Consider the following 22,110-nt stretch of genomic DNA (forward strand, 5'->3'; position numbering starts at 1 on the left):
AGTTTGTGTGGAGAGAGTCTCAGGAACGGGATCAAACTAACACATCTTATAAGACAAGTGCAAAATAAATCTTTTCCCCACTGCTCTTAAATTATACTTTTATTAATGAGGATTTTAAGCATCGTCGCTCAATGACTCGGCAAGCTGTGAAACTGAATTTCCCTTCTGGGATAAATTAAGTCGTCTGAATCTGAATCTATGATTGTGTTGAGCAGCTGGGAATGAGGGCGTTGTTTCTGGAAATGAACTTACACTCTTAAGACTCTATACACACATACACACACACACACAGACACACACACACACACACACACACACACACACACACACACACACACACACACACACACACACACACACGTGACTGCTCCAAACTTTTCTTTACACAAAAACTCCTGCTGAACTTTAAAGGAGCAGTATGTAGCTCTGCCCCCTAGTGCTTAAAATGTGTACTGCAGTATAAACTCTAATCATCACAGAGGGCTGGCTCCGCCCCCTCCTCTCTAGAGTGGATGCTCACACAGGTCACCATGTGGTGGACACTGTAGCTTCAATGTTTAGCCAGCTCTGCATGTGGTGGACACTGTAGCTTCAGTGTTTAGCCAGCTCTGCATGTGGTGGACACTGTAGCTTCAGTGTTTAGCCAGCTCTGCATGTGGGGGACACTGTAGCTTCAGTGTTTAGCCAGCTCTGCACGTGGTGGACACTGTAGCTTCAGTGTTTAGCCAGCTCTGCACGTGGTGGACACTGTAGCTTCAGTGTTTAGCCAGCTCTGCACGTGGTGGACACTGTAGCTTCAGTGTTTAGCCAGCTCTGCATGGGGTGGACACTGTAGCTTCAGTGTTTAGCCAGCTCTGCATGTGGTGGACACTGTAGCTTCAGTGTTTAGCCAGCTCTGCACGTGGTGGACACTGTAGCTTCAGTGTTTAGCCAGCTCTGCATGTGGTGGACACTGTAGCTTCAGTGTTTAGCCAGCTCTGCATGGGTCTGTAAAGCTTTCTGCGTTCTAACCTCTCTCCATGTTTCAAAAGCATCTCCAACATTGATCCTAGTTTGAGCAGCTTTCTGCTGCTGGAGCTTATTAGAAACATGCAGAGGCTTTTTAGCTCGGGTACAATCACTTCTATCTGAAGCAGTTCCACTGCCCGCTTCCATCGCTGCAACACCTGTTCACCTGATAACTGCTCTCATATCTGGCAAACCCAGGGGCGTCCAAAACGGCCTTCAAAGCCCCGCCTACCTTCTCTGGTCCAATCAGATCCAGAGCATTCAGGAGCAGAATCTACAGTTAGAAGAAGGACATACTGGCTGCTGCAGATTTCCTTCATGATCACAGAGGGAAGTCATTCAGTCGGTATCTTATATTGTTCCTTTACATCTAACTTCCTGCAGGCGGCGGCCGCACAAACCAGTCTGAGATTCTGATCGACTTGGTGGGTTTGGACAACCAGAGCGACTCTCCACCCGAGCTGCAGCCCCCGATCTCCACCCTCTCTCTCCCCGCTGACCTGCTGTGTGACCCTCACGCCTGCAGCGCACCGTCTGCAGCTCTCTCTCTCTTGGACGAGGAGCTGCTCTCTTTAGGTGACGTCAAATTCTTCAAACGACACCAGACATGACTTTACTGATCTGATCATCTCCTGTTAGACACGTCCTCTGTTCCTCTTGCAGGTCTGAACGAAGCCGCTCCGGCTCCAAGTAAAACAACCAATATAAACAACAATCTAGCGTCCTTGCAGGTATTTGTTCTAACTCCAATAATTCAAACTGTGTGTTTGGAGATCTGAGTGTTAAAACAGTGTTTGTTTTTTCTCTCTCCAGGATTTAGGACAAGATTTGGAACTTTTTGACACCACATCCTCTTTGGTTCCAGCCTTCTCCACGTCTTCCTTTTTTCCAGACGCTCTTCCAGCAGCGGCCGGCTCAGCCGCGTCCTCTGACCAGAGCCGCCCCGTCGACATCTTCTCCACGCCGCCGGTTTCTTCAGCGTCTTTCTCAACTGCGTCGGATATTTTCCCGCAGCCCCTCACTTCAATCTCCATCACCGCGCCTCCTCCTCCTCCTCCTCAGGCCTCCGGAATCTTCTTGCCCGCTTCACACCAGCTCGCTGATTCAGCCGGAGGGTCAAATTCTCTCAGCCACAACCTGCAAGACCTTTCCTTACTGGATCTGGGCAGTCCCAAAAAGTGAGTCATAACAACTTCTCTGACAGCGGATCTAAAGCTAGGACTGCAGACCTCGCGTTTTTTTAAAAAACTCAAGCGGTGTGAGTCAGACTTCTTTATCAACAACAACAACACAAAACAAAAGAAGCTCCTTGATGTTGCTCTCTCGTTAACCTTTTACGTTTGTCCTTACTCTGATTTCTGTGTGTGATTAAACACTCAAGTTTTCACTCGGGGGGGGGGGGGGGGGGAAGCAGAAGACACAGATTTTAATATAACAGTTATGATGATAATAATCCATCTTATTTATCAGCGCTTTTCATTCAACTCAATGACACTGAAATGCAAAATTACACACGAGACGAAGAGACGACATCAAGGTACAGAGACAAACAGTACGCAGCAGAGTCGATCTTCTGCTTCATGTTCCTCATTGTTTGTTTGAGATCACTGAGCGTGTGCTTCTTCTTCTGTGGTCACCTCCGCAGCACGCCCGACGCCTTGAACCTCGGCAGCTTGCTGGTCGAGAGAACGGATCGGCACGCCCCTCATTCCGACCTGCGTGCGTCGTCCTCCGTCACGTCGGCTTCGCCGCTCCTCGGAGGGATGCAGGACGCGCCCGCTCTCCGGCCTTCCTCCGACCAGACGGACGACAGCCCTCTGTTACGCTCCCTGTCCCCCGTCCTCCCTCTGAGCCGGCCCAGTCCGAGCAGGGAGCGAGACGCCTCGCTGGCCAACGTCTGTGTCCCGCTCGACGCCATCCAGCCGAGTGAGTCAGATGAACTGGTTTGAATGGATAGCTTTTAGCCCTGATCACATTGACTGACACAGGATATGCAGAATATTTTTTTTTCTCATATTATTAATAATAATGATTTGTATGGCGCCTTTCAAAGGACCCAAGGACGCTCTGAGGCGAGGTGATTTATAAATGTTCAGACAGCAGGCTCACAAAACATCTCCAACATTTCACTTTAAAAATTGAAACTGAATCTGGATCTGAACTCTGCCGAGCTGGACTGGAGGTGAGCGGGGCAGAGGATGACAGACTTGAGCGCAGGAAGAGAGAGAGAGTAGAGGTTGTGTCCACAGCAGGATGATTGGTTGAGCGAGGTGGAAGCAGAAGCTGGTTGGTCGATTACTTAAAGTAGAGTGAACGCCCTTAAATCAGCAGAGCAGGGAGCGAGACAAACACTGACGATCTCTCATGAAGTCTGTTTTCTGATCTGACGCTGCTCTGTGGCTGTTTGATCTGTCTCTTAATCATCACTGCCCCCTAGTGGTGACAGTGGAACACTGCAAGGCAGAGGTTGAGATTTCCCCCCGTCATCTGCTCTTGGTTCTAATTCGATAATGTGACTGTGGTAATTATGAAGAGCCCGTGTAAACACCGGCTGACCCACCTGATCCCTGTGTGTTCCACTTAAGGTCAAGTGTGTCCCGTGACGGCGTACGACAGAAACGGCGTGCGGGTCCTCCTGCATTTCACCTCAAACACTCCGCCGGAGAGACCCGATGTTCTGGTGATGGTGGCGTCCATGCTGAACACGGCCCCTCTGCCTGTCAGGAACATTGTTCTGCAGGCTGCAGTGCCCAAGGTAAGGCCTGCTGTGACCGTCTGCCCACACGGCGCCGCCTTCACCTGCTGAGCTTGTTGCTCCACTTACAAAGCTCTGAAGAAGTTTCAGACTATAAACAAAGTTATTTATTTGTTTTGTTTTTTCACTCGAGTCGAGAGCCCTCGAACACTCTTTTGATCGCTGATAAGCCGACGACATTTTTGTCATGTTTTCCTTAATACTGCCATTTTTCAAATGTAAGGCATCTCTAGACTCCCCTGCTGGGGGCGCCACCTAGGACACCCCCCCCCCCCCCAAACCACCACCACCCACACCTCAATTCTATATATATATATTTTTTTTTTTACCAACTTTTTTTTATTGAGTTTTGAAACATACAAAGATAAGTTGACAGGTCTTACATTAGTTTTAGGTTTAAAAAAAAAAAATAATAATAATAATAAAAACAAAGAAAACGAGACTAAAAGCTAAAACTCGTCACAACCTAAACTTGGCTGATCAACCAGTTACAAAAAAAATAAAAAACATGTATTTGAGGTCTCGTTCTCACCTCCCAGCAGAGCTACGACTAAACTTACTGGTGAACGAGGCTCTCTGTTGCTGCACAAGAAGTTACATCTGTGTGTTTATTCTGGTTTATGTTAGAGCTCGATCATTTTTAAGGAGGTGTTCTGCTTGGATGTCTGTTCTTCTTCTGATTCTGCAGACCATGAAAGTGAAGCTGCAGCCGCCCTCAGGAACAGAGCTGGTTCCCTTTAATCCCATCCTGCCTCCGGCTGCCGTCACTCAGGTCATACTGCTCGCCAATCCTCTGAAGGTAGAGCTCAGCCTGGACTTTGTGTTCATTCATTAGGTCGTATAACACTACCTCGGTTTGAGGTCACAGTGTAGAAATGTGTTTTCTAACCAACCAGTGAGCTTTGAGGATTTAACCCTTTATAAAGCCATTTGTATCATATTTGATATTTGATTTTCTGAGAGCTCTATTTTATCAACATGATCAAAACGTTCCTTAAAAAACCTGCTGAATATGATCTGATACATGTATTCTGCTCCCTACTGGATTATCACAATACTGCAGGCAGTGTAAGGATGTTTTTTTGACCTTTTCAAAATGGCCGATGTCATGAACTCATCCACATACTTTTAATCATTTATTTAAGCTAATTTTTAAGAAGGTAAGGTAAGAATAATATTTATATTTTTACTCATTTTTTATAATGATTATCTTCTGTATTAAGACAATGAAACATTACTTAATAATTAATTCTTTTTTTTTTTTTTTTTTTTTTTTTTACAGTTAAATCGTGTTCAAATGTTTAGATCAAATTTAATATAATAACCAAAATGTATTTTAATAAAAAATCCTCATAAAAAGTTATACAAAAAAAACTAAACTATGTTGCAAAAAAGAATAAATATAAATTCAATTTTTTTGGAACGGAGATTTGTTGTTTTTGAATATTTCAAGCTTTACGGTGTTGATGATCACTGACACTGATGAAACAGGAAACCTGGTTTGTGTGAAAGCGAGCCCAGCTGAGCGTGTGTTTGTGTTTTTCAGGAAAAAGTTCGGATGAGATACAAACTGACCTTCACGCTGGGAGAGCAGCCGCACACGGAGGTGGGAGAAGTGAATGAGTTCCCGCCTGCCGACACGTGGGGGAACCTATAGCTCCGACTCCTTCATCCGTTTATGTTGTCAGAGCATCTCTGAGCTCGACACAAAGGGGGAAGTGTTGGAAAGCTTTTAGGGAAAATTAGAAAAATGTTACGTAAACTTAAATGAACCTTGAAGGAGTTTTTTTTTTATCCGCCTGAGAGGGGCCCTCTGAAGGACTTACAGCGGACATCCAGCAGGGGTATAAATCGAGCAGGAACATCCAGCAGGGGAATAAATCGAGCAGGAACAAATCATTTTATGCGGTTGAGTGGGGATGACGAGTTTTCAGAAGAAATCATCGGTTACGTTAACTTGGTTAAGTTATTGTTATCAGTTTTTCTAATATGTGTTTCTTATATTAATTATTAACATTTACTTCTGTCCCTTTAATTAGGTCCAAACTGATCAGAGAAAACTTGACTTAAAGGAGATCTATTATTCTCACGTTCACCATGAGTGATGTCATACTGGGACACACAAACCTCCTTATTTATTTTATAATGGTGTCAGTAAATTCCCTCATTTCAGCCTCTGCCTGAAACGGTTCATTTCAGCTACTGTCTTTATATGTATGGATTATTTATTGAAGGACATAATAGATCTCCTTTAATAAACCTGCACAATGTAAAGGTGATGTGAACAAAGGGGTGTAAACTAACGTGACTTTGTCTCATCTACTCTCTCTTTGTTCCTCCGGTATGTTGGACACTTACTACTGACGACTTTTACTTGACCTCGAGGTTGTTATTCAACTCCAGCCGCTGTTTTTTTTCAGTATTTACGGCGCGTATTTATTATCAGAAGTGTGTTATTTATTTAGTATTTTGGGGGGAGAAAGTTGTCAGATTTGACGGATAAGGTTGTTGCTATTGACGGCTCCTCATGACGGAGGGACGCGTTCACGTATTTTGCAGGAAGACGAGCTCTGATCAATAGTGTTTGTTTTAAAGTTTTAAAAACCGATCTGTTACATAATAAACGAAGCGCTGAGCTCCGACATGTCTTGACATGTCAAGGCTGTGGGGAGCATTTTTATTTGTACAGTACATGTGATTCCTACCAGATAAAAGAGCAGCTCTGTACCTGTATGATCGCCTTTACTTTTCAGGCATCCAAGAGCTGTGAAGAGCAAGAGAAAACGCTCTATTGATGAAGAATATATGCTTACATACACTGACGATTAACCCCAGCAGACTGAGAAGCATATCGTCAGGCAAAGGTTCATTAAATGTCATGAGCCAGCTCGACGATATATACTCCAAATAAATCTGTTTTCAGTGGGTCACACGTTCGCTCATTTCAGAGATTCATAGCACAACATCATACGGAAAATACATCATGTGTAAGCCTGGAGAGAAAGTATACACAGTAAAAACATGTCTGTAAATTCACAGAAGAAGTCACGACCACATGTCCATCCAAAGCTGACTCTTTCTTTTGTCTTTCTGGGTTTATTAGCGCTGTAAAGGGGAGATTCTCTATATATTTCTGAAATAAAGTATTTATTTGTCTGAGATTGTTCTATGAACTTGTGCATTATTATTTATTGCATATTTTTTAAATCATGTTTCTTTGCATGGTTTGAACAATAAAGATGGAGATGTATCTATTTGGGTTAGAACTCGCTCCTGGTTTTTTTTTTGTCTCATTTTTTTTATCGACATCTAAAGACAAATCGGAGAGCGATTACAAACAATTAAACATGAGTACAAGTTTGTTCATGAAAAACAAAAAGTGGGTTGATTTTTACAAGTCTACAGCGACCCTGAAGTCCCTAAAAGGTAAAGGGGGTCTCTGTATGAATGTATTATTCTGGAAAAAATTACAGAGGCTGGGAAGTGCAAACCAAAATTACAAAATCTGTAACAAATTTACATTTGAAAAAAAAGTAGAAGATGCGAAACACGTCTACGAGCGCAGAGACAAATTTACAAGCAGCAGATAAAAGTCCCCAAACATATTTATTATTTCCATTAACGACTTAACAAATTTGTACTCATGTTTAATTGTTCTGATTTGTCCTCAGAAGTCTTGGTCTAAACTATTCAGTTCTGTTAGGGGAGCAGAAAGAAACCACGTGTGGGGCTTCTTCCCTGCGTAAAGAAAGAAACGTAACTTCCGGTTCAGATTTTAGCGCGACTGCGCGTCGACGCAGAAAGTGGCGCGCCTGTCTGCGCAGGCGCACTAGAGGAAGCGCAGACAGACAGCAGCAATCATGGCAGACGAAAAACCCAAGGTGAGGAGACGGTGTGTTTTTTTTCACAACCGGCGTTTTACACCGTGTGTACAAAACTACAGATTCTTAATGCACAGATGACACCCCATGAGTCCCACGTGCGACCAATTTTGCGGACGATCGCGCGCTCACAGAGAAAACCGGCAGCGTTAGCTTCAAAGCTAGTTAGCTTAGCGATGAGGTTAGCATGATAAGCTAATCTGGCGGAATAGAAAAAAATAAATCCTCCTGGTAGGTTTGTGTACACGCTGAGTAAACTCCTCTGAAACACCGCTATCAGTACTTATTATATATGAGCTTCAAATAAGCGTATACAGAGCATTAAATGATGGCAACACGTTAGCACGAAGCTAAGAAAAGTTAGCCGTGCTACAATCAGTACTAGTTAAAGTTCTTAAAGCTCCTAAAACATATTCATGTTTACATTAAGAAGATGTCCTTAAAAGTTTCAGCTTCAGTAGCACAGATTCAGTTTGAATGTGTGCTACTTTTAATTTAAAGCCGTATTTGCTGAGCATCGTAGCTACGAGGCCATTGAAAGATGCTAACGCTAAGCTAAGAGCTAGTTCGGCTAGCTTAGTGCAGAAGTGAAACAATGTCCTCTTAACTTGTGAACACAAACAAACACATTTAATGTTAGTACTTTAAACTCCAGTCTTGTGTCGTTTGTATCTCAATTGAATGATATGTAGGTCGCTTTAAACTGTGGATGGCCCTCACAGAACATGTACACACTAGGGATGCAATGATTCACTTTACTCAGCATAATAGAAATAATAATTTTATTTATATAGCAACTTTAAAAACAACAGTTTACCAAGTGTTTTACAGATATAAACAAATACATCAACATCTAGAGAAAGAAAGGAAACAGATGAGATCACACGGGGAGAGTAGAAATAAATGAAATAAAAATAATATAAAAGCAGAAATACAAGAAATAAAACGGGCAGTCAAATACAATGAGTTTAAAATCAACCAGGAGAGAGTTCAAAAACAAAAGTGAGATACAGCACAGGCTGTACGTACAATGAAAGGATGAAAAACAGAGATAAGGGAGAGCTGGTGAAATGAATGAGACGACAGAGGGCTGCAGAGTTAAACATTAAAAAGTAGAAGGATTTATCAAACGCAAAGAGCAGTGAACTAAATACAGGAGGGGAGAAATTGATTAATTGAATTAATGAGGGAAGAGGAGAGATTGATATGAATCTTAAAAGGAGAGATCAAATTTAAAAAAAAACCCAGCCAGTGATTTAAAAGGTGCCACTGACTCTGCCCGCCTCATGTCCTCAGGCAGGTACAAACACGATTCACGATATTTGCTCTGCAGCTGCTGACGCACGCCACGTTATCGAGATTCATTTTTCAGAGCATCGATGTGAATCTGGATACCTTTGAATTGATTTTAATCTTTACATCCTTAATGCACACATTACCCATCCTCCTTTCAAGCTTCTCGCGTCACATTGTCAGCTCTCTCTCTCTCTCTCTCTCTTTGCAAGCATCTTACCCCTTTTTCTGCACATTTGTCCTTCTTGCAGGAGGGAGTGAAGACGGAGAACAACGAGCACATCAACCTGAAGGTGGCAGGGCAGGACGGCTCGGTCGTGCAATTCAAGATCAAGAGGCACACTCCGCTCAGCAAACTGATGAAAGCTTACTGTGAACGGCAGGTGAGGACGTCACACTGCTCTTAAAATCACAAGTTTATGTTCATGCAGGCGGAGGGAATCAGCTCAGGGGGGGAGAGCACAGAAAGCTTGACATGAGATCCCTACGACTTGTTTACTCAAGTAGTTTCACGTAGTTAAATATTTTATGATAAAACAATACAGACAGATGAGTCAACAGGGAGCTAACGGGAAATAAGATGTAATAAAAGTTTGGCCTGAAGACGACCTTTTTTCCTCGTCGGGCGCCGTCATGCTGAGGTCACCAGGACGCCGTGTCATGTGGATGAATCTGGATGTTCTCTCCATGTGTCACACAGGGCCTGGCAATGAGGCAAATACGGTTTCGTTTTGACGGTCAGCCCATCAATGAAACGGACACACCTTCACAGGTAAGACGTGTTCTATCGCTTTTCATCTGTCGACAGCATGATGCCGATGGGTTGAAGTTTCGGTGGACATTTGTCTGTCATACATCGTTCTAGATATTTTCTACGACTACAACTCCGCTCGCCATGTCGGGTCGAGCCAATTTAGAGAAGAAAAAAGAAAAGTCAGCACATTGAATGTCCCGCAAGTTTTCTTTATCTGGGAAAGAGCAGCTCCCAAAAACAGCACATCAGCGTTTAAAGGCCAATTTTGAACAGGAAGAATATCACCTACTTCATTAGCCAATCAAACTGAAGTTAAGTCAGCAGAAAGGGTTTAATGGATTCAATCAGCATTTACTTTAAGGAACAGAAACATCTGACACAAGGAAACCTAAACGTTCCCTCACCGCCACACAGCGCTGCTGCGGGCTGTAACTCTCTGCACGACGCGCAGCTCGCTCTCACTCTTCACCTCAGGTTTTTAGCTATAAAACTTCATCCTCAACGTTTTGATCCGTCTGAACAGTAACAGCGACTCCAATGATTTCTGCCCGTCTGTCGCAGGCCGGTGTCGGCCCGTTTAATCTTTTAATCCACACCGAGTGAAATGATTGAATCGCTTCCTGTTCACCAAAACAACTTCATATACTCTGCCAGTGCAGGAAACTCGCAGCCGCTCTCACGGTGAAGCTGAGTAACTGGTAACACAAGAATATCAGAGTAGGATTGGATACGTTTCATGATGACTGAAGTCTTCTTTGTCCTCAGTGACACTCTTTCTTTTAAACTGCTCCTCTACATGTAGGCAGGTGTTGTTCATTCAGGTGTTATCAGGGAATGACTTTGACAGCGAGGGGAAATGTGTTTTTATCAGCAGGAGCGCACGAGAAGACATCAACACACACACACACACACACACACGGTCAACATGAAGAGTCAACTCAGACCCAAGTCAAACACACCGTGAAGTCCGACTTGAAGAAAATACGACATAAAACAAGAACCATATGAGCGTTAGAAACCAGACGAGAGCTGTAACTAAAAAAAGAAAGGTCAACTAAGTCAGGACTTGTGCAATAACAATAATAATAACAATAATAATTTTAAATTTGTCTTCTGTAGAAAGTGATGTCAGTAGGAGCGTCGGTGCAGAAACACGATCGAGCTGTGAAGCTCTTTAACTCGCTCTCTGCTCGTGCCGTGTTTGCGACGTCTCTGTGATGTTGTTGTTGTTGTTGTTTTGTCACAGTAAAGCACACAGACGGTTTTTAAAAGAACAGTGAGGTGGTATAAACGGATCAAAGTCCAGACTGCTGACTCGTCAAATCCACGAGTTTGACATAAAAAGGATTACCTTCCTTTTTACGTGCAGAGTCGAAGGGTTCACTTCTTCCTTTAACCACTTTAAGAGCTTTTATTTGTTCTCCTTACATTTATGTCAACTTTATTATCCTTCTTTGTAAAACGACCTAACGCACTGAGGTCAGCCTCAGCCCTTTTTTAATCTAATTTATATTAAATAATGGGATTAAATTATTAGAACACAGTCTGACTGAACTAACGTTTGCTCTCTTTGATCTTGCAGCTAGAAATGGAGGATGAAGATACGATTGATGTGTTCCAACAGCAGACCGGAGGCTCTTCTCTTTAAAGACTCTTTCTTACAGGTTCCCCCCCCTCCTCCTCCTCCTCCCCCCCCCGATCATCTGTCCAGCCCACTCCTCAAATGCTCATGACCAGTGTCAATACCATCCAGCGGATTACTTTGACAGAAAGCTTTAAACGAAGCGGCACAGTCGGTGTAGATAGATTCAATGTCGTTTATACGTTAACATGTCTGAGCTGTGCCGTGACTCCAATGTGCAGAAGAAATGAAAAGCTTTTTCTTTTTCTTTTTTTTCTGGAAGCTTTGGAGAAAACTCCCTGGTCCTCGTATTTGTTTTTATACTCCTGTCAACAAGGTTTTGATTTAGGCTGGACTGTATTGTTGTCTAGTAAGCCTGCATTTTAAACCCACATCTGTTGTTATGAAAATGTAATATTGGAATAAATTGAGTTTTTTTTAACCCATGTCCCGTGTTTTTGAGGAGTGTAAATCAGTGGATATGATCAAGTCTGGTAAAACATTGATAGATGCACTTTATGGACCCTGAGGGAATTAAGAACATTGAAGGCGAGGTGGGTCATTTCCTCCAGATTCTGGTTGAAATTGTCTTTAGGTCCTGACAGAAATTAAGAACTCAGGTTCTCTGAAAAAGGAACAAAGAAAATCTGTCATCTGTGTCTAAGCCTGTAGAAACTTCAACCAAAGTCTGCAGCGAGGTACCAATCTGGTGAACCAATCACACGCCTGCCTGCTCTTCCTCTACCTCTTAGCCCTCACTCGAGAATATATTAGGGACATTACTACAGTTCAGTTAAATCGGGACGTGAAGATTCATCGTAAAATTGTGATAAATCCATTCAAAGGTGTCAAAGAAAGTCCAAGTCAAAACATTGTACATCATGCCATCCTTTTATTTACTCTGATTTGGCTTAATATCTTCATAATTCAACATGGAGCTTTTCTCTTCTGGGTGAGACAAAAGGTTTCTACCTCATCTTGACAAACATCAATCGACTCCTACATTAAGTAGTTTTACTCACATCTGAACTGGATTTCAAGCTGCTCTAAAACAGTTCAATTTATTTTCATCTTTAGAAGAAGATGTGACTGTTGTGTGTCTCCTGAATCTCCTGACAGCGTCCGTTTTAATTCAATCCGTCTTTAATCAGGAAACTACTGACTGAGTCAGAGTCAGGGAAGTGACCTTTTCTCAACCCAGGAAGTTAAACTGTTATGTAACACTGCAGCGTCCTATTGTCTAGATTTATTGGCCATTATTAACAGACAGTAAGACACCAGATCATCCGGTTAAATCAACAGTATGTTCAGCACTCATTTAGCCTCATCCTGCCTCAACAGAACTTTTGTTTACATGTACTCATGTTTACATGAGGAAAGCTCTTCTTGGCCTTGCGACCTGGCAAAAATAAGCACAGGCTTTATTTATGTGCCTAGATGAAATTACAGACAGATGTTTACTTGTTGCTGAAATGTAAGCTTGAGGGTAAATACCTTGGAGCGCCTGAAGCTTAGCGCTTTGTGTGAGTGTCCCATATATGGATTCCTCAACGTGGGGCGGCCATTGGTCAGAATCTGACCTGTGGCTCACTTCCTGCTCTCTCTCCCTGATTTCCAATCCACTGTCCTATCTCTAAAAGAATAGGCATAAAAAGACCAAAAACAACACTTTACTTGAGGATATCATGTTTTTTTTAAGACGATGCAAATCAACATTGTTTTATCTGGACTCATATTGTATGCTGTCCGAAGGTTTATCAGTAATCACTGGTTTGATTCATGCTCCAGGGTCAGGAGAAATGCTGATTCCATACCTCGTCTTTTAAACGTTACAGTCTCTATTATCGTCATGATTGACAGCATCTTAAAGTACCCAAGCTTCAAAAAAATAAAAACTATTTTAGTCATATTATTGACGTGAAGACAGTCTCAAATGTAGCCAGCATATTTGTGCAACCTTGACATCGAACAGGAGTTTTCCTTTGGCATTTTTTTGTGATAAAAACCAAAAAAAGGTTTTTATTATTATTTCTATTTTACAGGGACAACACAAAACATTTCTGTAATAAATGTATGTACCTTGGACTTTATTTTTCGTTGCCATGGTAACGAAACAGCTATCGATATTTATTTTTTTTACTAGTATAAAGTAAACCACCCTACTTCTAACTGCATCAGCATCTTTGTGAACCCTGTGAACCTCATGGATATTGTAAAGAGCACCTTTAATTTAAAAAAAAACTACAGAAAAAGACCGGATATACTACGTTTGTTTTTTCAGCTTACATTTCGAGTTTGTCAATTTTTTTAAAATGTTTTTTTAGTAAGTCAAACCGTCCGATTTTTTTAAACTTAAAATCACGAATACATGTTAAACTATTATCTTACACTTTATTCAAAGTGTAAGATGATGATAAAGTCGCTTACACCCTATTAATGGAGCGGGCATATTTTGTTTTGAAATGCCCACCGGAAGTGACGCCTCATTCCGGGGAGCTTTTTACGCAACATCCACTCAGACAGACTCGCGAGCGAGGCAGGTGGATTTTTTTTGTTGGAAGCCGCCGGCTAGTACAGACAATGATGAGTCGGTGAAGTTACCATTCATCAAAGTGTTTATCGCGTGTTTTTCTCTCTTCTGCATTAAAAAAAAAAACCGTATTAGACTTTTCAATCAAAAATGACGACGACCACAAATTATCAAGGGATGGAGCCCGGCTCAAAAAGCAGCTCGAGGTAAAGAAAAAAAAAGGCGTCTTTCAAATCGCTTCATACAGCATCCTCTTATGTTTAACTTAAAAGCTGCAAAGCTCACATTTGGTCTCTGTGTTATATATTTTGCTGCTGTGGAGGAAGACGATGCTGGAGGTTTTGCAGGAGGATGCTAAAGATTAGCTCAGTAGTACCACACCTTCCCGTTTTGTCTTCCTTGGGATGGAGCATCAGTGTGTGTGAGCTAGGCACACATGCACCCTCCCTTATTGTAGCCAGCTGCTAAGCTAACCATTCAGACTCAATCCAGCGCACACACACACACATGGTGTTAAAAGCAGCAGGTTTGCGTGATCTTGACTTTATATAGACATCATCATTTTCTGTTAATTGCACGATTAAAGTGTGTGTGTGTGCGTGTGTGTGTGTGTGTATGAGGTCTGTCCTTGCAGCTGGGTGGGGCCCTTACGGTTATCAGCTCAGTTATCATGATGATGATCATGGAGGTACAATAAGCCTGACCCACACACACACACACACACTCATCGATATGCAAATAACAAAATGACCACTAGTGCCATATATATATATATTTTTGCAATCCACAAATTGTAGCTGCTGCAAGACTTGTTTTCGGTCTTTATCCATATTCTCACTGAAATAAGTAAAGTTCATTCAGTTTATTTTTTATTTTTCAGCAATTTTTTTGTGTTTTTAAATGACTGTAGTTGTTTTACGTCAACGCGCGGTTGATTTAGAGTAAGATTTGAGATCATGATTACTCATTGATAATACAACATCTGCATCACGCGCGTCTATCCAACTCGATGCACTCTAAAATACAGAAGTGATGTGAAGTTTTCGTATTTGCCTTCGTTGGATGGGACAGCTGAAGAGAGAGAGAGAGAGAGAGAGAGAGAGAGAGAGAGAGCGGGTGATGACATGCAGCAAAGGGCTGAAGCCGGATTCGAACCAAGCAGTAACCTGTTGTGTAAAATCCTGCAGTACGTCGAGTGTCCACTAGAGGCTGGCTGGACGTTACATACACAACCATTTAAAAGAAGCTTGTTTTTACAGCAGGTATTAACGTGTTTACAGCCTGGTTCTGATTAGCTCATATCTCGACCGGCACACGCTGGATGGCAGAGGGTAAGAAGTCATTGGTTATGATTTTATGAGCCTCAGCTCCAGCTGATTTGCCTCAGTGGAAACAACGACCACGTTACTGAGTGGCGGCAGACCTATCTCTCAAGTGTAAAGTCGGGAGGCTGCAGCTGCTCCACTCGTGTTGTAACTAACATGTTTCTCCCCCCGTGTGTCTCGGCTAGAGTCTTGCGCCCTCCCGGTGGCGGCTCCAACATTTCGTTCGGTGCAGATCAGGAGAAGCCGCCCGTCAAGAAAGACAAGATGGCCTCCAGTGTTTTCGCTGAACCAGAGGACATCTACGCCAATCGAAGGAACAACCCACCAGGTACTTTCTGCCCGGCTGACGAGAAATGGAAACCCTGCTTTAAATGTTGACACATTCAAATCATCACAACCAGCCCTGTTCTAGAGGTCCAGCTTTAAACGAAGGACAAGCAGAACGTAATATGCACCGTACTTCTCCTTTAGCCAGCTGTTGCATTTACACATCCAGTGATATATACAGATAACGGTTTTTTAAATATAGTAAAATAAGAACAAGAACCTGATGTAAACAAGGACTCATACATCCCTCTACAGAGGGAATATTAAAGAAAACACAAATACATCTGAATACATGAGCACAGTATTTGTTTAACCTGGAGTGGAGAGGATATCCCTCCCAGTCGATCAGTGCTGCTGTCCCACCAATCAGGATCTTCCTCCCTCCGCTCGTTGGCATCATTCATAGAGGGCACGATGATATCTGCACTCTGTGATCGATTGGTCATCCTGCTGCTTTGCTTGGTTTCCCCCTCCATCTCTGAATGCTAAACAGGGAGATGTGGAGTCGAACCCGGTATCTGGGGTCCTTTCCCATCCTGACATGTATCGATCGAGCGAAAATTAGAAGTGGTGCTAAAAGCATCCCGATCGATCGAGGTGGGACAGATGTGATCAAGCGACGTGCTGGACCCGATGTTCAACTAATGTGATAACGGATGTCGGACTTCCTGCATCTCCCTCTGTCTCGTGTTTCCAGCCGTTCTTCACGGGTTCTGGATTTACAAAATAAAAGGTTGATAGAGTGACTGACAGCGGCGAGGAAAGATCAGAGTGCACGTTTAACATTCTTGGCTCGCACGCACTGAGCTGCAACGTGTCCACAAATCACGTGATGTTGTATGGAGTATCTCATTCTATTCTTTGTTCCACATTCACAATGAAAGTGTTTCGGCTCTCTGAAGATATGTGGTGACGTGAGGATTGTAAAGAAGTTGGATTCTAATAAAATGAAAGCCTGACCTTCTAATAAGAACGCCCACCAGCAGCAGCTGCAGCCCACAGCTGCATGTTTGTGCTGCCAGTGATCAGCGTATCAAGTGTTAAAAGGGAAAGTAAAAAGGCCAGGATCTGGAATTTTCCCCAAAGCGAAGTAGGAAGCGTGGAGGAAACAGAGTGGGAGCTGGATCAGGACATGATCTCAGGGTTGTTTACACTCCCCCTTTGTTAGATTTTTCTCTTCCCATGTCGCAGTTTCATTCCAATACTCCCTCGATAGGTTTTTTTTTGTTATTTGGGAAATTCCACAAGCTAAATGAAAGTGTCTGAAAGCACGCTCCAGTTTTAATTTCTTTATTCGGAGGTCAGAGCGGGAGCACGAAGATTTCAGCCCGATTATAACAAACTGTGATAACCTGTTTAAATATATGATGATCTGCTGTTATCTGTAAGGGAAGATGAATGGAGGGACATTAGACAGAAATGACTTCATTAACACACTTTAAAACTCCTTTTCCTCCTCCCTGGTTCTTGGTGTGTTCTCCTTAAGGTACCGCGGTTCTCTGTTGAACTTTTAAATGTATTTTCATTTGCAGCTTTGCGTCCAGCTTCCCCCGCATCTTCCGAATAGAAGCGTCAAAGCTGGAGGGAAGATTTTCAGATGGCGCCCGGGGTCGAAGTCGGCCTAACGCCTCAGACGCTCAGCATCGTCTCAACCTGATTCATTATCGTAATACCACCTTAAATACCAGACACACGCTGCAGACGTGCCTCTTTGATTTTATTTCGTTGTTGAGCTCTTACATCCCCCCAGAGAAATCTGGTTCATCGTTACCATAGAAACGCCTGATGTAGCGTCAGGTCAATTATACTTTGATACATTAGCTTGTCGGTAAATATACTCTCTTAATACTTAAATATATTTTCTTTCTTATCTTGGTTTCGTCAGTCAACTTGTTTTTTATCGGGGGGGAAGCGGCACTGAGAATCACTCCCATGATTCCCCGCCAGCCTCTACGTCAGCTTTTGTTATTGTTTTGATCGAGGTGGTGTCGGAATCTGCGTACTGTTCCTTTAACCGAGAAAGCAAAGTCGTTTCAATTCACAAACCGCGAGCAGCCGCACGTACGTCAGACATCGAAACAACACGAACACCTCGGGGAGAACATCTGCAGCAGATGTGTCTGCGTCCAACGACTGGATCATTGATTAACTCTGCTCAAGCAGCACGTTGACTTTGGATGTCTCTGGGTGAAAGTTCACATCATCAGAAACATCAAGAAACTGACGGTTTCTGTTTGACTGAGACGGATTTTCCCAGTGATCGGAAAGCTTAAGGAAGGAAAGGTGCAAACAAAAGGATGACGTCCCTCCTTTGTGTGGACGCGGAGCGAGGAGGAAGCAGGTACAGGACACCAATGAGAGGAGATGAATATCTTATCTAGAGTGCAGCGTTGATGTCAGCGCCTTTCTTTAAATGTTCAAAGAGCAAACGGTGAAGTCTGCATCACCTTAGCTCGAGGTATTTTTTTTGTTGACTTTCTTATTTGATAATTAAAACTCCACCGGTGTATGAAAAGACGCGGAACGAGCTTCAGTGGAGATCAAGCGAGCAGAAACATCGTCTGCTCCGAGCTCGCTCGAGCTGTCGTGATCTGACAGAAAACCGTTAACTGCGTTTTTTTAAAAATGGACAGGATGTGTCGGATCAGGTCCCGACCACCTCTCGTTTGGCGTGCCCGGTCGGTCTGAGCTGTTGTGTCTCCTCCTTCCTGCAGGGGGCAGTGCTACAGGTGTGCTGTGCGGGGAGCCATCAGCCCCTTTGAGAAGAGGAGGGAATCAAACCTCCAACCACTCCGCAGACGCCATAGTAAGACGAGACAGAGTCCACGATTATAACATGAATTCATTTTTGTTTCACTTTTCCTTTTCTTCATTTCTCATTCATGTAAACTGTGTCTAAGAAGATGACACAGTGTGAAACACTTTAAAAAAACTTGAGACAAATTTACATTTTGAAAAACTTTTTCTTTTTTTTGACTACAAGATGTGAAACGCTGAAACAAATTTACACTGTCACCAGTCCCCAAACACATTTACAAACCACACAATCTTGTCTGAAAGGGAGTGGACTACATGTGACCTGTAAGTGGACATCTGGTCCTTCAATCTTATTCGTGTCCCTTATGAGATCAAGAGACCATCCACATGAAAGCCAGACCTGACTGATCCGGCTCAAATCACTTCCACAAAACTTGGCGAAACATCTTTCTGTCACCACAATCACTCAACGTCACTGTTCGCCATGTTTTCCCGCCAAAACAAACAAAAGCCCCGTTTCCACACAGCAGTCCGGTACGGATCGGTACAGTTTGGTTCAATTAAGCCCGATCCCGTTTGTGTTTCCACAGACACCCGTGCCCTATTTGGTAGGCGGAGTGTAAGCCGGATGACATTAGCTGTCATGTAAATAGCGTCATATGATAGTAGCTAACCGCTAAAAGCTAAATGCTAACTGCTAACTAATAAATTCAACAAAGGAGAAAAATGCTACACAAACGAAACCAACGAAGAAGACATCCAGCAGTTCATCTCCTCTGTCACTGTCATGTGACTCTTTATTATAAAAACTCAACTCAGCTTTGTTTCAGAGACGGCTGTGTGCTGCGAGGACAAATACACACGGAAACAATCAGCTGTGTTACAGTCAATGGTTTAAACACGGCCGAGTTTTGTTTGCCGACGTCACACAGGAAGTGACGATTCTTACAACCAATCAGCGGACTGCAGTGTTTAGCTCCACCTTTTCGGGTCGGCTCGATATTCTTGGCACACAAATGGAAGGGTCCCAAAAAGTGGGACGGTACGGATCGGTTATTTGGGAATCTTTCCAGGGATTAGTCTATGGAAACGCCGCAAAATGTGGGCTGTACCGAGACGAACCGAACCGGACCGCTCGGTGGAAACCGGGCTTCAGTGACTCCTCCCTCCCTCGGTCACTTTCTGACATGAAGTTTGTTCCCTTTCCATCAACATCGTGTCATTTGTACATTTGTTTGTTGACTTTTAAATGAGTCTCAGCGCTTGTAGAAGTGTTTCACATCTTGTGTGTCGCATTCATCATCTCGTTTATACCTGGATGTTTGTTTTTTTGAGTAAGAAGATCATGTGACGAATAATCAAACACTGACTGCTTCTTTTTCTGCTTGTTTCATCAGGATGGAGAAAACTATGCGCACAATAACGGTAAGCACACGTTCCTATTAGTGAGTGTTGTCGTTGTACAGAGAGTCACGACACACCAGGAAGTGAAGGGGACAGAAACCTGCGAGCGGTTGACGCCAACTCACAGATCCAGTTTAACCAGGAACACGTTTCATCATCGCATCACACGCAAACACATTTTGTAACATTTTCCACTCACCTTCATGTGTGCACACGTCTGTTAAAACAGACATTCATGCAGCCCAACAATACAGTCATGACCTGAGCTGAGCTGAACTCTGACCCTCAGTAGACTTTGCTCACACTGGGTCAGTATGTCAGCCGCTCTCACACACACACACACACACACACGGACAAAGAGGTGTTACTCATGTTCATGAACCAGCAGCTCTGTGTCAGCGTCTGGGCCCGTCTCTGACTCTCCGTGCATGTGTTATCGTTTATGAGCAGCGGGGAGCCAACGGTGGGAACACGCGTGTGTTGAATCTGTGAGCGGCTGTAGACAGGACAGATATTTTACCGTTGGGTTTTAATTATGTTTTAATAGTTTTGCTTTTGTTCTTGTGTTTACTCTGGAAAGCACCTCGGGCACAGTTTGGTCCTGGAAGGTGCGATACAAATAAATATTGATTGTTGTTGCATTGGCTCGTTGTAGGATAAAAGAGCAGCATCAAGTATTTACATAAGGGATGTTTGCATTTACAAAAGAAGGAGCAGATGTAAATAAATATAAAACAAGAGCTACGTGTGAATTCACTGTTCAGATAAATGTATTGCATGTTTTATTGATGGATGTTGTATTGAGCGTCTGCCCTTTAAGGTCACGCCCCAGAACATCTGTAACTACAGCCTGGAGTCTGTGCAGTTTAACATGCAGGAGAACTCAATGAACGAAGAACACGTTTATAAGAAACCTCGGTGACCAAAGGAAAAATGCTCCAGGTCCGATCGCACGTCTGCCAGATGTGATTTTTGTGCATGCACACATCGCCATGGTGATGGTTAAACAATTCATTGCTCGTGAGTAGAGGCCGTCTTATATTTACAACCACAGAGTAGTTCAAACTTCTGGATGTTTCTGGGACAGAGCAGAACTTGTCTCCAGCTTACTTTAGACGAGAGTCTTGTTTTGGGGCTCAAATCTTCTTCCTCCTGGAGACGATCATGTTGTGTGAGCGACGAGGAGGAGGAGGAGGAGGAGGCGACAAATCAGCATCCTCCAAAGTGCTTGTATTTCGATCTGAGCTCATTGTATGAGGAACACATTCATGTGATAAAGCATGAGCGACTGATCCCCTGTTGATGTGACCGCCTCTCTTCCTGTGTTCAGAAAACTGCGCGGCTGCTGAGCCTGAAGCGGCGGCGGTGGCGGCGGCCCCGGCGGCGGCGCAGCAGGATGAAGCCCCTCCTGCCGACGAGTCTGCTGCAGGTGGTCCCTCCTCCGGCCGCAGAAATCCCCCCGGGGGAAAGTCCAGCCTCATCCTGGGTTAACCCCCTCTCTCTCCTCCTCCCCCTCCTTACATCTGCTCGTCTCTGAACTCATCCACCTTTTTTTTTTTTTTGGTTACCGGGGGAAACCTCAAGCCCATTCGTCTGTAACCGCAGGAACCCGACCTGACGCCCGCCGGACGCCAGCCTCCTCCTCCTCCTCCTCCAAGTGCATTGTTTTGATACCTCTTTTTTGAAAACTGTTTTGTACTGTTTTTATTGTTTGTTTCTTTTTGACAGAAGCACTTTATGTAATTCTAACTACATGGTTCAAAGTCTGCCTTGTGACCCCGCCCCCTGCGTATTGCATCTGACCTGGTTAAAGGGTTCAAGGATCACGTCTCATATCAAGCGGTGCAATGAACTGTAAAGTCCATACACTTCATTGCAGCAGCAGCAGCACACAGCCTGTAAGTGATTATAGGAGCAGGGGCCAGACGAGAAGCTGTCTCTTTCTACACTGTGTTTAGGCTCCGCCCCCTTCTCCTTGCATGCACGTCCGCTCCGTGAACGTACGAATGTGACAACAAAACATAACTGTGAACATGGGTTTCGTTTTTTCCTCAGTTGAAGCCGTTCGTCGAGTCGTTTTTAGTGGAATAATCGTCGTATTGTCGTTGCATGAAGAAGAAAAACTGAAGGGAAACTTTCGACCAATTAGAATCATCGAAGTGATGCAAACGTCCGTCTTCAGATTGGAATAAGCCTTTTTTTTAAAATATATGGTAGTGACTAAACGTAGATGATCGTGACCCTGGTGCCAGAGTGTTTTTATAGGTCAAATAACGTGTGCCTGTTTGCGTGTTAGGCTACAAGCATCAAACAAGGTTTGGGTTTCCACAGTGGCGTCCTCACGGTGTCGCCCGGGCAACAGGTTCCACTGGGATCAGTGGATCCTGGTTGGGCTTGATACTTCAGTGTTACTACTAAACCCGTCCTCGATTTGACAAGTGACCTTATGACAGCT

The 22,110-nt window shown here is 43.6% G+C and overlaps 3 protein-coding genes and 1 long non-coding RNA gene across 7 annotated transcripts in view; 3 read left to right on the forward strand and 1 right to left on the reverse strand.

Annotated features, from left to right (window-relative positions):
• gga3a (golgi associated, gamma adaptin ear containing, ARF binding protein 3a) overlaps nt 1–7,022 on the forward strand; it is a 12,497-nt gene extending 5,475 nt beyond the window's left edge. For both annotated transcript variants that reach the window (XM_079337374.1, XM_079337375.1), the window contains 7 exons: nt 1,393–1,584; nt 1,672–1,739; nt 1,822–2,186; nt 2,654–2,934; nt 3,594–3,763; nt 4,452–4,562; nt 5,310–7,022. In XM_079337374.1, the coding sequence (XP_079193500.1) occupies nt 1,393–1,584; nt 1,672–1,739; nt 1,822–2,186; nt 2,654–2,934; nt 3,594–3,763; nt 4,452–4,562; nt 5,310–5,420 (1,298 nt within the window). In that variant the 3' untranslated portion in view covers nt 5,421–7,022. The remainder of the gene's footprint in view (nt 1–1,392; nt 1,585–1,671; nt 1,740–1,821; nt 2,187–2,653; nt 2,935–3,593; nt 3,764–4,451; nt 4,563–5,309) is intronic.
• A 511-nt stretch (nt 7,023–7,533) lies between these two features.
• Nucleotides 7,534–11,752, forward strand: sumo2a (small ubiquitin like modifier 2a). The gene is made up of 4 exons (XM_079337361.1): nt 7,534–7,644; nt 9,189–9,320; nt 9,638–9,709; nt 11,274–11,752. The coding sequence occupies exons 1-4, from the start codon at nt 7,624–7,626 to the stop codon at nt 11,337–11,339; spliced, it is 291 nt and encodes a 96-aa protein (XP_079193487.1). The 5' UTR covers nt 7,534–7,623; the 3' UTR covers nt 11,340–11,752.
• A 120-nt stretch (nt 11,753–11,872) lies between these two features.
• Nucleotides 11,873–13,556, reverse strand: LOC306819802. Its single transcript, XR_013778611.1, has 3 exons — nt 13,392–13,556; nt 12,807–12,945; nt 11,873–11,937 (listed from the first exon to the last, which is right to left on the reverse strand). It is a non-coding gene; the product is annotated as an uncharacterized lncRNA (long non-coding RNA).
• Nucleotides 13,557–13,803: 247 nt separating this feature from the next.
• Nucleotides 13,804–21,834, forward strand: jpt1a (Jupiter microtubule associated homolog 1a). 3 transcript variants are annotated; one of them, XM_079337358.1, is made up of 6 exons: nt 13,804–14,048; nt 14,169–14,261; nt 15,353–15,495; nt 18,209–18,300; nt 19,649–19,676; nt 20,986–21,834. In XM_079337358.1, the coding sequence occupies exons 1-6, from the start codon at nt 13,993–13,995 to the stop codon at nt 21,144–21,146; spliced, it is 573 nt and encodes a 190-aa protein (XP_079193484.1). In that variant the 5' UTR covers nt 13,804–13,992; the 3' UTR covers nt 21,147–21,834. The 3 variants fall into 3 exon arrangements, with proteins under 3 accessions (XP_079193484.1, XP_079193486.1, XP_079193485.1); XM_079337359.1 differs by having other exon boundaries at nt 13,974–14,048; nt 14,165–14,261; XM_079337360.1 differs by lacking the exon at nt 14,169–14,261 and having other exon boundaries at nt 13,805–14,048.
• Nucleotides 21,835–22,110: the final 276 nt, after the last annotated feature.

Source organism: Symphodus melops (genome assembly GCF_947650265.1).
Source record: "Symphodus melops genome assembly, chromosome: 2".
NCBI classification, from domain to species: domain Eukaryota; kingdom Metazoa; phylum Chordata; class Actinopteri; order Labriformes; family Labridae; genus Symphodus; species Symphodus melops.

Bases quoted from the DNA above. Each gene is read 5' to 3' on its own strand.
- sumo2a (XM_079337361.1), top strand. From the start codon at position 7,624: ATGGCAGACGAAAAACCCAAG. The intron at 7,645-9,188 runs GTGAGGAGACGG...TCCTTCTTGCAG, and splicing joins TGGCAGACGAAAAACCCAAG to GAGGGAGTGAAGACGGAGAA. The intron at 9,710-11,273 runs GTAAGACGTGTT...TTGATCTTGCAG, and splicing joins AAACGGACACACCTTCACAG to CTAGAAATGGAGGATGAAGA.
- jpt1a (XM_079337358.1), top strand. From the start codon at position 13,993: ATGACGACGACCACAAATTATCAAGGGATGGAGCCCGGCTCAAAAAGC. The intron at 14,262-15,352 runs GTGTGAGCTAGG...TGTCTCGGCTAG, and splicing joins TTGGGATGGAGCATCAGTGT to AGTCTTGCGCCCTCCCGGTG. The intron at 15,496-18,208 runs GTACTTTCTGCC...TCCTTCCTGCAG, and splicing joins TCGAAGGAACAACCCACCAG to GGGGCAGTGCTACAGGTGTG.